The sequence below is a fragment of the Chlamydotis macqueenii genome, chromosome 2 (genome assembly GCF_036417535.1).
Source record: "Chlamydotis macqueenii isolate bChlMac1 chromosome 2, bChlMac1.mat, whole genome shotgun sequence".
Lineage (NCBI taxonomy): Eukaryota > Metazoa > Chordata > Aves > Otidiformes > Otididae > Chlamydotis > Chlamydotis macqueenii.
In genome coordinates this window covers 98079958-98095319 of record NC_141557.1, presented here as the reverse complement: position 1 = coordinate 98095319, position 15362 = coordinate 98079958, and the positions used below count along the sequence as shown (strand labels likewise).

Below are 15362 nucleotides of genomic sequence, written 5' to 3'. Positions count from 1 at the left end.
CTGCCAGCAAGCCAGGCAGCTGGAATGAGGCCACCTACGGAGTCTTTGCAGCCAGGGAGACCCAGATTTCAGGAGGTTTTGGCCTCCAGACCAGACCTGAGAAGAACCATTTCATGTCCTGAACACCCTTTTGTCTGTTTGCCAAGAACATCACACCTGTCCTCTTCTTCAGGTGCACCCCACGGGATGCTCTATGTGTCTTATGAAAGCACAGGGAGTTTTGCATCTATTTAAGACACACAGGAGCATAGCGAGGTCTCAGCCTGGTAGAAAGGGGCTGGGGGGGAGCTGGCAGCTATGGAGAGAAGCCAGGTCCCTTCAGAAAAATTACTGACAGTTCTGTCTTGTTCCCGATTTTCTTCTCTTTCATTTTCTCATGTTTTCCTGCTGATCTTGATTAACACTATTTTTGAAGCGTGGATGAGGATCTTGCCAGCTTGAACACGGTTATATAATGTGGGTGTTTCAAGACTGTAATTGCAACTAAACCTATTTTTATAATACTAAGTCAAAAGAGAGGTATTACAAGGATTTAATTTTATTTTGAATCAGATCCTTTAAACACTGTTGCTGTAACACATAATCTATTATCAGAAAAGTCTTGTCTTTTCAGTCCTTAGAAATTATCTGCTATAATAAGAATTCAAATTATCCTAAAATAAATCTTGATTTGCTAGTCAAACGCTGCCTCCTCACAAACCATGCTATGACCAAGGAGGAAGTTTTACAGTAACTGAAAAAAAATTGAACATTGGTATCTGTGTCACATTATATTGCTCTCTTTGACAGAGAATTTCACATCAGCGATACATATGTAAATGTATGCAGAGCTTGGTCAGTCTCCCAGCCCACACCCAGCCAGGTCTGGAGATGTAACTGAGTAGCAAGAATAGAAGTCCTCCAGGTACTCTTCTAGCAAAGAGCTCCACTGGCACCTTACTCCCCACTCCAAGGAAGACAAAGGTTCCCTGGTAAGAATCTTCAAGTGAAAAAAAAAATTACGTTATATTTTTTCTTTTTAAAAACAAACAAATAAATAAATTGGAGAGCATATGACAAATAAATCCCAAATATTTCAACAACTAATGGCACCACTATGTATCTACCTAATAATAGAAGACGAAATAATTCTGCTCTCAGATCCCCTTGAAGCCACCTGTGAACTAAACTAGAACTTAAGATAGACTGTCGGTGTTCATCAAGACAAAGGGACAGATTTCGGGTTCTTCAGGAAACTTTAATTTCATCAGATCACAGTTTTGATTGCTGAACTTATTCCTAACCAGATTCTGTCTGTATCTTCTTATCCTTTTCTGGAAGAAAAATATCACACAAAGAAGACCCATTCTGCCAAGAAATGTTTTCATAAAATAAAATTTACTATGGATTGATTTAATCAAAGAAGCCCTTCTCTACACACTCAGGAGCTCCAAAGAATACAACTCCACTCTCTCAAACTCTTTCTCTTTTTCTTTCTGTATTTCTCTATATTTCTAAAATGTTAGAATTGCAATATGATCTAAGAATAAACTACAGCAATTAGAGAGGACTATTTAGTTTACAGTATGTTATTTAATTATAATTTTCTTATTATCTAAAGCTATTCTTGGGATAGAATGATTTTTTAAAGAATAATTTATAAAGAACTTCCTTGGTCTTCAGCTCTATTTAATATTACAGAATGCTTAGAAAAAGACAGGCTTTCACCTCCAAAATGCCAACATGTTCTCTATCTCCACTTGGGTTCCACAGCATCTGTAGGGACTTATCAAGGAGAATAAACAGTAGTCTATGGAGTCAGAAGAATAGATCCTTTTTCAACATCCCTGGTGCTCAGCGTTTCTTCTTCCCCAAATGTTACAGCTACTGTTATTCTGGGAATTACGGCCACTATCTGCTTTGTGGACAGTCACCGAAGTCTGACCACGGGCTGGAGATGTCACAGGCACTTTCAGTTGATGGATCAATGGTGGAATGTGATAATCTCTTTATTGGAAAAGGGTAAATCGAGCCTCCTGTCAATGTCTGTGGGATTCTCTGCTTTCATACTTATGTACTCAAAGACCTTGACCACAGCTTCTTTTGTTTTCAAATCCAAGTAAATATTAACTCTCCCCTTTATCCAGTCTACTGCCAACTCTAGAAGAAAACCAGCAGCCTCTAAGTACAAAATACTTATCCTTACATCAATAGCAAGAAAAGGGCCAGACTGCTCTTAATAAAGACAGACATTTCTTGTTCTCTCTTTAACAGGAATTATCAGAGCAGTCTTGGTACAGAAAGAATGTTTTCTGGCAATATTTCCCACAATAAATATAGTTCCTCTTTTCCACCTTTTCAAAAAATGATGAAGAAATTGGATTCAGTGCAGTCCCTTCAGTCAAGCTTCGATGGTTCCATCATGTTACCGGTTCCCGCTAGTGACAATGATGGAGTGACACCTGTTACAAGATTATTTTCTGCTATTCTGACACTTTCAATTCTACTTTAATTACCTTTTGGCTCTTTAATCAGCATAAGAAATTGTAGTGCAAGGACATTTCATGTCTTGGTAATTACACTAAAGGGAAACAAATATGTCCATGTTACCGTCTGAGTTTTAATTTCTCTTTAATCCTTGTTTTTACTTTTTACTTATAGTTGATTTATATTCGTGCCTTACGATAGTTTCTCAAAGTGATATGTAACCTGACTGAGTCTAGATCATTTACTTCAGAAGTTCAATCGGCACAAACACGTATCACAGTTTATTTGGCTTGACTGTTATAATTCATTTATGGGAATGTAAGTCATAGTATCTTAGATAAAATAACAAATTATTCTAGTCCCGTATACCATTTCAGATCAAGTTCATCTATGCAAACATAAAAAGATGTGTATTTCCTAAAATAGTTAGGCTAATTTACCTGAACCTGCACATCTCTTCCATCCCCGGCCTTTACAGTCTTGTCAGTGTGGTTTGATATCTTTAGCACAAATTGTTTGATACACCAAAAAAAAAACCCTCAGCCTCTTACTCTTCACAAAAACCACAAAGGGTATGTCTGTTCCAGCAGATAAGCACAGATGAAAGCCAGTCCTGAGGTCACATCTGATTCTGGTTCACAGAGTCCCCACTGAGCCCGAGCACAAACCAAGGCTGAGCCGCAGAGACTGGCAGTGCCTGAGGTTTATATCCTCCCAAATCCGTGTTCACATTTGTCACGTGGACTGGGCGCAGGCAGCCAGGCTGGGCCCAGGGAGCTCCTTGCTTGTGTTCAGGTCTTCCTCGCCATAGAGGGCACAGTCTGGACTCAAGCATCAGACAACAGACGAGCTCAGAGTGAGAAAGAGCATACACAAAACTAATTTTGTCCAACCCACTCACAAACTCAAGTCTTCACCTCACAGTATAGATGTAGCAGATACAAACAGGTTTAGACTCCTTCTTATCCTAAGGAAAAAGGTGACGTTTTCAGGTACAACAGCTCACACATAATGGGTAACATGCCTTAAAATAGTGACAGTTCATCCTGGTTTGAGCCCTAAAACCATAATTTGTCAATAACTACAGACAGCATTTTTGAAAGTGTGCCTTCTCCTCAGTGCTGATGTATCTTAGATGCTTCTGAGAAAGAGACTGTTGCAAAGGTGATCGAATAATCACCTCCCTAGGAAACTGCTTCCTTAGGTGTTTGGAGCTTATGCCCCAAATGTTGTGTTTCTAACCCTACCATAGCCTTGTTCATTTAGGTTTTTAGCACTTTTACAGTTCTCAGTGTCCCATTCTGCCACTGTCAAACCCTTTTGGAAGGAAGCTGAGTTGGCAAAGGCAAGTGTAACGTTCGAGCAGAGATGGTGTCCTGCCGAGGTAACATATTGCAAGTACTCCCCTGCTTTGGTTTGGCCTGCGTGACCTCAGATTTTGCCATTCCCCACCATTCCCACAAGCTGTCAAGCACTGAACAAGAGTGCACCACTGGTAGCCTGCACACAGGAAGCAGAAGATACGTTCTTAATTTCTAGTCCTTGATTACAGCAGGTTCGAACATGTTACATACACCACATCAAAGTGCTACACAGCCAAGACCTGAGCAGGCAATTTCTTTCTTGAAATGTGCATGCTACGTCTCTTCTGCTAGCACTGGTATCCAGCAATAGCAGGGATGCACAGGCATCCCTGCTAGAGGGTCTAGAGGACAAACTCGATAGTATCTAACAAAGTAATGGAAACAAAGAGTCCCTAATCAAACAGCCTCTGCTGTACATCAAGGATATGGGGGAATGACAACCTCAGCAAGAGATGCTGAGGAAAAAGATTTGCAAATTCTGAATGAGACCACTTTCGTCGATGGTGGAAATTAGATAGGAGCAAGGACGAGACAAAAAGGGGTATTATTTCTCTGTGGTACCACATGCATCTCCAGTAACAGTGACCGTAGCCACAGTTTAAATGCACTGCTTCCTCCTTGGGTGTGTGCAATGATCAATAATTAATGTGATTTTTCTCTTCTGTTGTTATACTACACAGACTTATGATCATGTTCCTGCCTTATCTGCATTTAAACTGGATGTCCTCTTTCTCATCTTGCTCACTTTCTCTGCCCTTCCTAACTCTTCTTTCTCTAAAACACTGTTCACACAAGGCAAAAAAAAGCATGCTTTAAAACAAAAGCATATGATGCAGCCAGTTCTTACCGCCCTTGTCCACCCACAGTGAGTTGCTCCCACTCTCAGCTCTCTATCTTTTCTCATAATGCTTCCTTGCTCCCTTCTGCTCGTGTACCAGCCAACACCTTCCACTCCCATCCTTCTTCAGGATCCACTCTGTTGTTCAGCCTTCAGTTGCTTTTGTCCCATTGACGATATCTACCCCTGCCCTCTCATCCTACCACATTTTAAAATATCAAAAGACATGAGTTGTTTGTGCTTGTTCTACTCTTGTTGGCTTACCACGTTCTCTGCTTCACCTCTTTTTTCTATCATTTCCACATTCTCTGTTTGTCTAATTTACTCCATGAGTTATTTTAGGGCAGAAAACATTTCTCTAAAGCATATTGAAAGTTGAGATAGTGTATATATGGTGAAAGATGGCTCCACTATAGCTTTCTCTGCTCTTCTGCCTAAAAATTTACAAGCTTTTTGACAGCTTGTGCTTCCATGCTCTATAAACAGCCCATCATACACTCAGCCATCACCCTATCACAGGACGGATACTTTCCTTTGTCACTCCATCCCCTTCCCTCTCCCTGATGGGTAATTTCCATCTACTGTTATCTATAAACTATTTCAGACGTGTTATGACTGTGTAAAAGAGAAGCATTCATACCCCTCAGAAGAGGAATTCTGTGAAAGAGAAGGTGTCCTTAATTTTTCCTTGACCTCATTCAATCCTCAGTAAGCTATCCTGAAACAATTTTATCTTTACTCACGTCACTCAAAGAGAATTTAAGAAACCGGGGGCAGCATATAGCCTATGAGACTCATAGGAGGTGTGTGGAATCGTCCCAAAAAAGCATACTTTATCACATGAAGGAGCAGCAAGCTGAAAGGCTTACCAACAGAAACATACCTCTGTGAATCAAAATCAAATCCAAACCAATGCACTGAGCAATCTCTCTAGTTAAGTCTGTGTCCCTCTCATCGAAGTTCTCAGCATTTGGTCAGTTATGATCAAATTGCAACCCCTGTGGCTGTCACACGTGTGACCGGAGCATATCTCACACCGGAGATTAAACTGGACTGAAACTGAAACTGAAGATGCCCACGAGCAGTGTGTGTCACTCGAGAGTACCGGCGGATTAGGAGCTCATGAACTAACTACATTTTGTACTTACCTTTACACTCGGGATGCTTAATAACTCCCTGTAGTTCACAGCCTTTATTAAGGACACAACTGTCTTATAGCCTGAACAGAGAAGCAAGCATCAGGTCACCCTACTCATAGACAGTCAATGAGTACCAGAAATGTTACAGAAGATTACTACAGGTAGCAGTGGGAATAATATAACATCCCTAAAAAATCAACTCTAAGATTCTCTTTCCAGAAAGAAACATCAACTTATATTTTACCTCATTCTGGATAAAATGGGGCTATTTCAATTTTCCTAGGCTAGCAAAGTATGAATTGACAGGTGAACAGAGACAAACAAGTCCACATCGTCAATTAACCTCTAAGATCACCAAACCCAACCATTAACCTAGTACTGCCAAATCCACCACTAAACCAGGTCCCTAAGCACATCCATCCTATCACTTGTTACTTGGGAGAAAAGACCAACACCCACCTCGCTACAGCCTCCTTTCAGATGGTTATAGAGAGCGAGAAGGTCTTCCTCAGCCTCCTCTTCTCCAGGCTAAACAACCTCAGTTCCCTCAGCCACTCCTCATAGGATTTGTTCTCCAGACCCTTCACCAGCTTCGTTGCCCTTCTCTGGATGTGCTCCAGCAACTCAATGTCCTTCTTGTTGTGCGGGGCCCAAAACTGAACACAGTATTTGAGGTGTGGCCTCACTCAATGCTGAGTACAGGGGGACAATCACTTCCCTACTCCTGCTGGCCACACTGTTCCTGATACAAGCCAGGATGCTGTTGGCCTTCTTGGCCACCTGGGCACACTGCTGGCTCATGTTCAGCCACTGTCAGCCAGCACCCCCAGGTCCCTTTCAGCCAGGCAGCTTTCCAGCCACTCTTCCCCAAGCCTGTAGTGTTGCATGGGGTTGTTGTGACCCAAGTGCAGGAGCCAGCACTTGGCCTTATTGAATCTCACACAATTGGCCTTGGCCCATCGATCCAGCCTGTAGATCCCTCTGTAGAGCCTTCCTACCTCTAAGCAGATCGACACTCCTGCCCAATTTGGTGTCATCTGCAAACTTACTGAGGGAGCACTCACTCAATCCCCTAGTCCAGCTCGTTGATATAGATATTAAAGAGAAATGACCCCAGCACTGAGCCCTGGGGAACCCCACTTGCGACCGGCTGCCAACTGAATTTAACTCCATTCACCACAACTCTTTGGGCCTGGCCAGCCACCCAGTTTTTTATCCAGTGAAGAGTACACCCATCCAAGCCATGAGCAACCAGTTTCTCCAGGAGAATGAAGTGGGAAACGGTGTTAAAGGCTTTACTAAAGTCTAGGTAGACAACATCCACAGCCTTTCCCTCATGTTCTTCCCTTGCCCAGGGATGATGCAATTATATCACAATTTAACAAAAGACTGAACAGCAATGCATGTGCCGAAGGGGCAGAATCAAGGCTGAAAAAGCTATCTTAATTTTCATGCGGTCTGCCTGTGTCCTCCCTCTTGCAACATTCTTCTGCTACAGAAAACTGTTTCTTAAGCAGTATATTCTGGAGTAATAAAGGAGATGAGTTCAGCGTTTCCTAAAAATTTGACAAAAAATAAAGGTAGCCACATGATCTAGTGATGATAAAGTGTTACAAGCTCAGAAACCATCCCCAAAAGTGTAAGAAACTCTTCTAGGGCTGCAGGTCAACCTGATGCAAATATTAAAATGACAAAATAACAGAGGAGAGAAGAATTTTGCTTCTCCAAGTATTTAGAGAGTCAAAATGTTTGAGGAAAAAGTAGTAACAGTGTTCCTAAGTTTAACTTTCAGTATAAATAGCAAGGTACATGGTAGCAGTCCACTGAGAAAAGTGCTAATGCCCACGTCTGGCCCCACGAGTAAATCTAGAAAACTCATCTTTTGCAGGGAGTAGCTTGTCCAGTAAAAGTTAACGAAGCTATGCAGAAGTAAGCGAGGGGAAAATCTGTCCCAGATATTACACATTGATATTTGTTCTTTCAAACTTCATGTTGAGAACTGAAATGCTGTGGTTTTGCCTGAAACACTTAACACATAGCAGAATCTGACTACTGCGTTTTTAAATGACATGCTCCTTCTGTATTTTTGTAGTTAAACTAAAAACAGTGCCTGCCATAAGTACATATATAGCACATATATTTGCTTCTGCCTATTTTTAGTAGAACCAAATCATTCTGAATGTCTTTGATATAGCATACGGTTTTCTAATTCCAGGTTGGAAAGCCCTCTTTCCATGATGGTTTCTAAATAACGGTATCTGCGTGTTCCACATTATCTTAGAAACTTCCTCACATATTTCATCAGCCTTCCATATTTAATCCCACTGATTTATGCACATGCCGAGGTCTGATGACCCACACGTCTCTGATGGGTAAGCCGCTAACGCCAGTGACATATTAACCTATTAACCTCTCTTTAAAACTAACCATGATATTCATACAAATGGAATGAAAAAGTCAGGCAGCAGTAAAACAGTAGCATTGTGGTGTCACACACTAACACAGTAGACATCTAGCTGGCTAAAATGATGAACAGCTGAGGATGCCTAGAGCAAAGAGCAGTTGGGTTTATTGTATTGCAAAATTATTTTGCCACAGTTTGCCAGTCCACAAATTTGATCACTGGCTTTAGCAGCATTATCCCTACTGTAAAACGCAGCTGGGAGAAAGAGTGCTGTTCTGTTCACTCGCTTCTTGAAAGCAGGGGACCCTAGCCCGGGAGGTACCTCCCAAGGTGGAAATTCTCCTTCCAGACCCCGCTGGGGACAACGGGAGCAGGGGTCTGCGAGCTGAGGGCACGAAACCTTCATCACCTTGGAGAAGGCGCTCGGCGCGGCGCTCCCCGGCCATCCTCGCACCGGGACCCACCCCTCGCTTCACAAAGCAGCGATTTTTCAGAGAAAAAAAAAAATGAATTAAAAAAAAAAAATCCCTTTCCTAAAATATTAGTTGCAGGCGAAAAACAAGTCCTTCTAACAAACTGTAAACTTCATATTGTGCGGGTTTACTTTGCTCTACTTTGAAAACACGACATCCCCCCAGGTAAAACGTGCCGCTGTCACGCCAAACCAATTCGCCTCGGTCGGAGCGGTGCCACAGCAGCGCCCACGAACGCACAGGATGGGCAGACGTAACGCACCCTTCTCCCGCCATGCAACCACAACAGGCAAAACAAAATCCCTAAAAAGCCGGTTCAGCCCCCATCACGGAGCGTTATTGCTGCCTACACCTCACCCAGAGCGAATCCACGCCGGGTCCGGGCTGCGAACGGGAACAGAGGGAGACCCAAGGCACAGCGGGTGGGGGGGGGGCTGAGGGGCTGCGCTCACGGCTGCCTCCCCCTCCTCTTCCCCCTCCGTTTGCGGTGGGACGGGGCCGGGTGGCGGCGGCGGGCAGACCCCGGGGCGGCCGGTTCGCACCTGCCGGGAGAGCGGGGAGGGGTAGAGGGAGGAGGGGGGGGACGGGGGACAGGACACAACAAAAGCCGAGGAGACGGCAGCAAACTCCTTCTTTCCTTTCGGCGGGGAGCCCCTGGAGAGGCGGCTGCCCTCCGCCCCCGGAAAAGGGACTCTCGCCGCCGCACCGGGGGCCGGGGCGGGCGCCGCTCCTTTGTTTTCCGCCGGGCCGGGCCGGGCCGGGAGGAGCTGGGGCGGGGGGCGCCGCGCTCAGCCCCTCGCCCCCCCCCCCCCCCCCCCCGTCCACGCGTGGGCTGCCCGCACCGCGCGGGTGGTGGCGGGAGCCCGGCGGGGCATTACCTGAGCAGTTGATGCCTTTCCCCTTGCCGCCGCCCTGGCACTCGGAGCCGGGCAGGGGGTGGGAGGCGCGGCCGGCGGGCAGCGCGGAGAGGGCGAGCAGCAGCAGGGCCGAGGTGTAGCACAGCCCCCGGGGGGGTCCGGCCGGGGCGGCGGCCGGGCTCTCTCCCAGCATGGCGAGGGGCGGCCGAGGAGCAGCGGCAGCGGGATGGCGGCGGCGGCAGGCCCGCAGCAGCATCAACCGGAGCCGGTGGCGCCGCCCGGGCGGGACCGTCCTTTCTCCGCCGGGCCGGAGCGCACCTTTAGCATCCCCCCGCGCCGCGGCGGCCGCCTCCTCCTCCGCCTCCTCCTCCTCCTCCTCCGCCTCCCCCCGGCCGCGGGCAGGGCTGGCCCCGGCGGTGGCGGCGGCCGCTTCCGCGCCTCGGCCGCCGGCGGGGCCGCCTCGCCCCCCCGGCCCCCGCTCCTTTGTGCGCGGCGCCCGGCAGCGCCGCCGCTCCCCGCCTGCAACAAAGGGAGCGGAGCCCAGGCGGCTGCTGCTGCTGCCGCCGCCGCCGCGGATGGGGAGGAGGGGGAGGAGGAGGAGGAGGAGGAGGAGGGGGAGGAAGCACACGTGATGGCAGCCCCCTCCCCCGGGACCGGCGGGGAGGTGAGGGGCTTCTCCCGGCTCGGCGGTGGTGGCAGCGCCCGCCCGCACGGCGGGGCCGCCCCCGAGGGGAGCGGGCGGGGGGAGGTTGATGGGTGAATGAAGGCAGAGCGGGTCCCCGGGGGCGGCGGGGAAGGGGAGGGGGGCTGGCAGGTCGCTTGTCACCCCACGAGGTGGTTTGTTGTTCCCCGATCAGCCGGCGTGAGCGGGGATGGGGAGGAAAGCAATGAGAGCATCTCTGCTATTGATTAATGGTAACGGTTGGGTTTAATTTTTACCGAACGGAAGCGGGAGTGTTGGTACCCGTCCGAGCAAATAAATATGTTTACAGTGGCGGCAGTGACTTTTGTAACGGTGATTTTATTACCCAGGGGTTTTCCAGTCCCTTACATGGATAGGGATGCTCCAGAGGGTCAGAAGCACGGCACGGGTACGGGGTGTCTTGAGTGCAGACCCTCAGCGTCTTGCTGCATGGCTGAAAGCTTTGTGTAAATTGACAGTACTGTTATCATTTTTACCCGGGGAAAACACAGGACAATGCTTTACATCCAACAAGAATTTTTCCTGTCTCTGTTGTCACTCACATTGCGTGCAAGTTTTTTAATCCACTGTACAAACCATTTGTTTTTCAGGAACAAGAACTGCCCGTTTCCTTGGTCTCTCTGCTGTCTTGTGCCACTGGACGGCTCTAAGGTGCAGCACTGGTGTGAGGAGATCTTCGAGGAGTTTGTTAACCGGAGCAGTCAAGAATAAGGCCATAAATCCCGCAGTAAGCTTTGGGTAGGCGCAGTGGTAAGATATGTACAGTCAGATTGTTGTCTTTTTAAATACGGCGAAGAGGTAAGTCCTGTAAGACTGAGCAAGCAATTTCCTTTTGGCATACGCAGTTCAACACCGACTGCCTCTGCCAGCTACACGTTCTTCCGTAATTACTTGCTCCTTTTGCTAGCAGTGATGCTAGATGTCAGAAGACCTCTGTCCCTCGGCAAGGTGAGGCACGTTCACTCGCGCGGAGCCTGTTCTGCTGTAACTGGGCTGCCGAGGTACGTTGGCCGGGTTGTTTAAAGCTTGCTTTGATCTGCATATTGCAAATCTGGTCTGCTAAGCAGGTAAACCTTTTGGAGCTTTAGGCCATGGGATTAGCACAGATCTTGGGTTTTGAAGGTAGTATTTTGCTGTTGTAGGGGGAAATAATTCATACAACCCATTCCATAAACACAACTTGATCCATCTTACATTAAAGGTGCTGTTTTCCTGCACTTCTGCGTGGAGGGCTGGACCTGAACTTCCCTCATCTCTTTGTTAGAAAGCTCCTTCTAGCGCCCAGCCTGAATGCGTTCAAGACCAGTTCATACCCACTTGTTCTTGTGCCATACAGTGTTTCAGTTAAGCATTTCTCTTTCCCTTGCATTATAATATATTTATGGGCAGCAGCCATAGCCACTCTCAACTTGTCTAGCCAATCAGTAGGTTTTGTTAGTCTCCTCCTGTAACACAGGGCCTCTGTAGCTCAGATTTTTCTGCTCTAGATACAATTTGAATTCAACTTTCTTCAGCATAGCTGATGTGGAATATATAGCAGTTTTTCACAAAGAATTGCCAGTCTTTGCAATGGAGGTAGTCTCTCCCCGTTTCTTCCAAAACTACCTTTTCTCATACAGCCAATTTGCTTTTCATATGACCAGATCTCACTGATGGTTCGCGGTCATGCTGTGAGTGACCAATACAGGCAGCTCCTCCTATTTGTCTGTCGTTTGCAGTCCATAATAAAAATGCTTTTTATAAATGTCTAAGTGCATGACCTTATCTTTTCCATTATTTAATTTCATCTCATTTCTGTTATTCCAGTCCTCAAGATTATCCTATCTCCATAGCATATTCTGAACCTCCTTTCTGTCCTGCCAAGTTCTCTGTGTCCAGAGCACTCCCACTTTCATGCTAATGAAAATACATGCACATACAAACTATTGGTCCCAGAAGAAACTTTAAGAAACTAACAGTAACTTCTCCCAGTTTAAATATTCCCCTTCCAGAGCAGTGTGCTGTCATCTGTGGTGAGTTCCCAACTGAATCTGCAGCTTTATTTCAGTTCCCCATGTCTTTCAGCTTAACTAGGCAATTCCTACCTGGTATTGTACGAAACCTTTTAACAAGAAAAAATAGTTTTTAAGTACATCTCATGGGGTTTGGCTTTGGGGTTTTTGCTGTTGGTTTTTGGTGGGGTTTTTTTGGTTTTTTTTTTTGGCTCCCAGGATGGATGACATGCCATTTTTTAGCTAAAGCCACATCTGAATTGTGCTATCTGCCTGGACACATCTCTAGCTAGTCTTAAGTGAGTGATACAGTCATGCTTGATTTGCAAATTCACACTATGCTAGCTGGGCATTCATTCTTATTCTGTTCTCTGATACATGTATTAGAAAAATAAAAAAAAAATTAAAAACCCTGAACACTTTCCTGCCAGCCAAAGAAGCAAAGGAACTCTGAAAGAATTTGAGCAAGCTGCTTCTGCGACACAAATTGTCACAGGCAGAGGGAATGCCACACCAAGGAAAAGACAGATCTGGTATGTCTTTGAGATCATGCTAAACTCTGTCACATTTGGTACCTTCCATCTTTGGCAAGTAAATGTGACTTTATTGCAATTATACAATAATTTCACTTCTGCTCATCTCCAGGTGCTCTCCTGTGAAAGCAGGAAGCTCTGCAGATTGTCAAAAATTGGCATCCTCAGTGAGCTCTTGAACACCACCAGCAGTTTTTCAGTCTGCTGCTGGTGAACACAATTTCTGCCCTCCCTTATTTTTCTCCAGTAATTGTAGGAAGGCAGATGCACAAGCAAAGGGAAGCAGGGAACATGCAAGAGCAGAGATAAACTGCCAGACCAGTGAGAGTGGTTTCATTTGCCAGAAATCTGGATACAATACAGATATACTTAATTTTGAAAGCACCGTTTTATTTTAGAGAGTGTTTGTTTAGAGAACAAAATGAAGAAGAGAGATCTACAATTTAGTGAAATCATTAAACTGTTGTTCGAAGGCCCTCGTGCCCCTATGCATCAAGCAGTAGAATCATGCCATTGCCAGCTATTTTGCCAGAGTTGTACTTACTAATCTCAACTTTCACTCTTAGCCAAAAAACATTTCCAACTCCTGTAGCTGTGAAGAAGACATCAAAAATAATAAGAGTATAAATTGGAACAGTGTTCATAGAATCAAAGAATGACAAAAAGTTGGAGGGTGAAAGGGACCTCTAGAGGTCATCTGGTCCAAACCCCCGGCTCAAGCCGGGCCACCTAGAGCCAGTTGCCCAGGGCCATGTCCAGATGGCTTTTAAATATCTCCAAGGATGGAGACTCCCCAGCCTCTCTGGGCAACCTGTGCCAGTGCTTCATAGTAACAGTGTCGTGGTTTTGTTAGTGAGGGGGGGCCTAAGGTGGTAGCTTCTGTAGGAAACTGCTAGAAGTCGCTCCCCTTTCTTCAGTGGACTTGGCCAGGCCTAGGGCAGACCCGCTGCTGGCCAAGGCTGAGCCGATTGGTAGCAGAATGTCCCGTGATAACGCCTCTGCGATAACGTATTTAAGAAAGGGAAAACAGAAAAAAGAGAAGAGAAGATGTGAAGAAGCTGAGTGGGGGCAGAGGTGCAGAGGGGGAGGCGCAGGCCTCATGGGCCTTGCAGGCCTCACCCTCTGGCCTCTCGCCAGGCAGCCAACTGGGCCCAACTTGGTCCGGCCCAGCTGCAAGAAGTGGAGAGGAGATGAGAAGTGAATAAGATGTAAAAAAGATCCTGAGAGACATCTACCAGCCTGTTGTGAGGAACGGCTGCAGACGCCAAGGTCAGTTCAGAAGAAGGGGGAGGAGTAATGCGGCTCCTGGCCAAGATTCCCCTGCAGCCTGTGGTGACGACCATGGTGGAGCAGGTTGTCCCCCTGCAGCCCATGGAGGTCCACGGAGGAGCAGAGATCCACTTGGAGCCTGTGAAGGACCCCGTACTGGGGGAGGTGGATGCCTGAAGGCAGCTGTGGCCCGTGGAGGGCCCGCTGGGACAGCTGTTCTAGAGGGACTACACCCATGGAAGAGATGACCCACGCCAGAGCAGTTCCACAAAGGACTGTGGCGTAGGGGTGGGACCCCACAACAGAGCAGGGGAGGAATGCGAGGAGTTCTTCCCCCAACCATGAAGCAGCGGCGTGAAACAACATGTGATGAACTGACCGCAACCCCCATTCCCTCTTCCCCCCTGTGCCGCTCGGGAGGGGAAGGTAGTAAAGATAATGTTAAGCTTGGGAAGAGGGAGAGGTGGAGGGAGGTTATCTTGTTCTCTGTCTCATTATCCTGCTGTTTGTAGTAATAAATGAATAGTTTTCCCCTATCGAGTCTGTTTTGCCCGTGACGGTAACTTTAAGGATTTCTCCCTGTCCTTATCTCAAACCTCGAGCCGTTTTTCCTGATATTTTCTCTCCCTGTTCTCTCGGAAGGTGGGGGGAGTGAGAGAGAGACTGCGCAGTCTGGTCCTGATAGGGATTGAACTACGACGAACAGTAACCTTCATAGTAACAAAGTGTTTCCTTCATGTTCAAGGAGAACCTCCTGTATTTCAGTTTGTGCCCATTGCCTCTTGTCCTGAACCAAAGACCTTATTGTCTAACCAAATCTAGAATCAGCCTCAAGAAAAGCCTCAAGACACAGGAGTCCTCTCATATAAACTATTTCATTTTTGATTTTTTATCAAAAACAGTCAGTTTGTCCAATAGTCAAACACATTTATATGTCCCTGTTTTTTTCTACTCGTCTTCTGTGCCCAAAATCTCAACTGACACCCACCTAAATCTGCCACCTTCAGCATTTACAACTTGGATAACACAAATAAGGACCTTCAGTATATGATCACACTCCATTCTGATAACATAAAATGAGTGCAAATTCAAAACAGTAAAGAAAGGACCAGGCGGTACTGGCTATGTAATTTAGTTTCATACAAAGTTCACTAGCTATTAAATTTAATTGATTCACATTGAAATTATTTTTCAGTGCCACAGAATTTCTTCTGCGTTATTCCTGAGTGCTTCAGCAATCAAGTGTGTGGCCCAGGATTTAGAGCAAGGTCACTGCATAGAACGTGGGAGCCTGTCCAGCAGACCCTGCACAGGTTTATCTTGCC

The 15362-nt window shown here is 46.4% G+C and overlaps 1 protein-coding gene across 1 annotated transcript in view; it reads right to left on the bottom strand.

The window, feature by feature from the left end:
• The window catches only part of TMEFF1 (transmembrane protein with EGF like and two follistatin like domains 1), a 124170-nt gene extending 114308 nt beyond the window's left edge, over positions 1-9862 (bottom strand). The window contains exon 1 of the mRNA XM_086740484.1: positions 9563-9862. Within this exon, the coding sequence (XP_086596610.1) occupies positions 9563-9797 (235 nt within the window). The 5' untranslated portion in view covers positions 9798-9862. The remainder of the gene's footprint in view (positions 1-9562) is intronic.
• Between the last annotated feature and the right edge of the window lie 5500 nt (positions 9863-15362).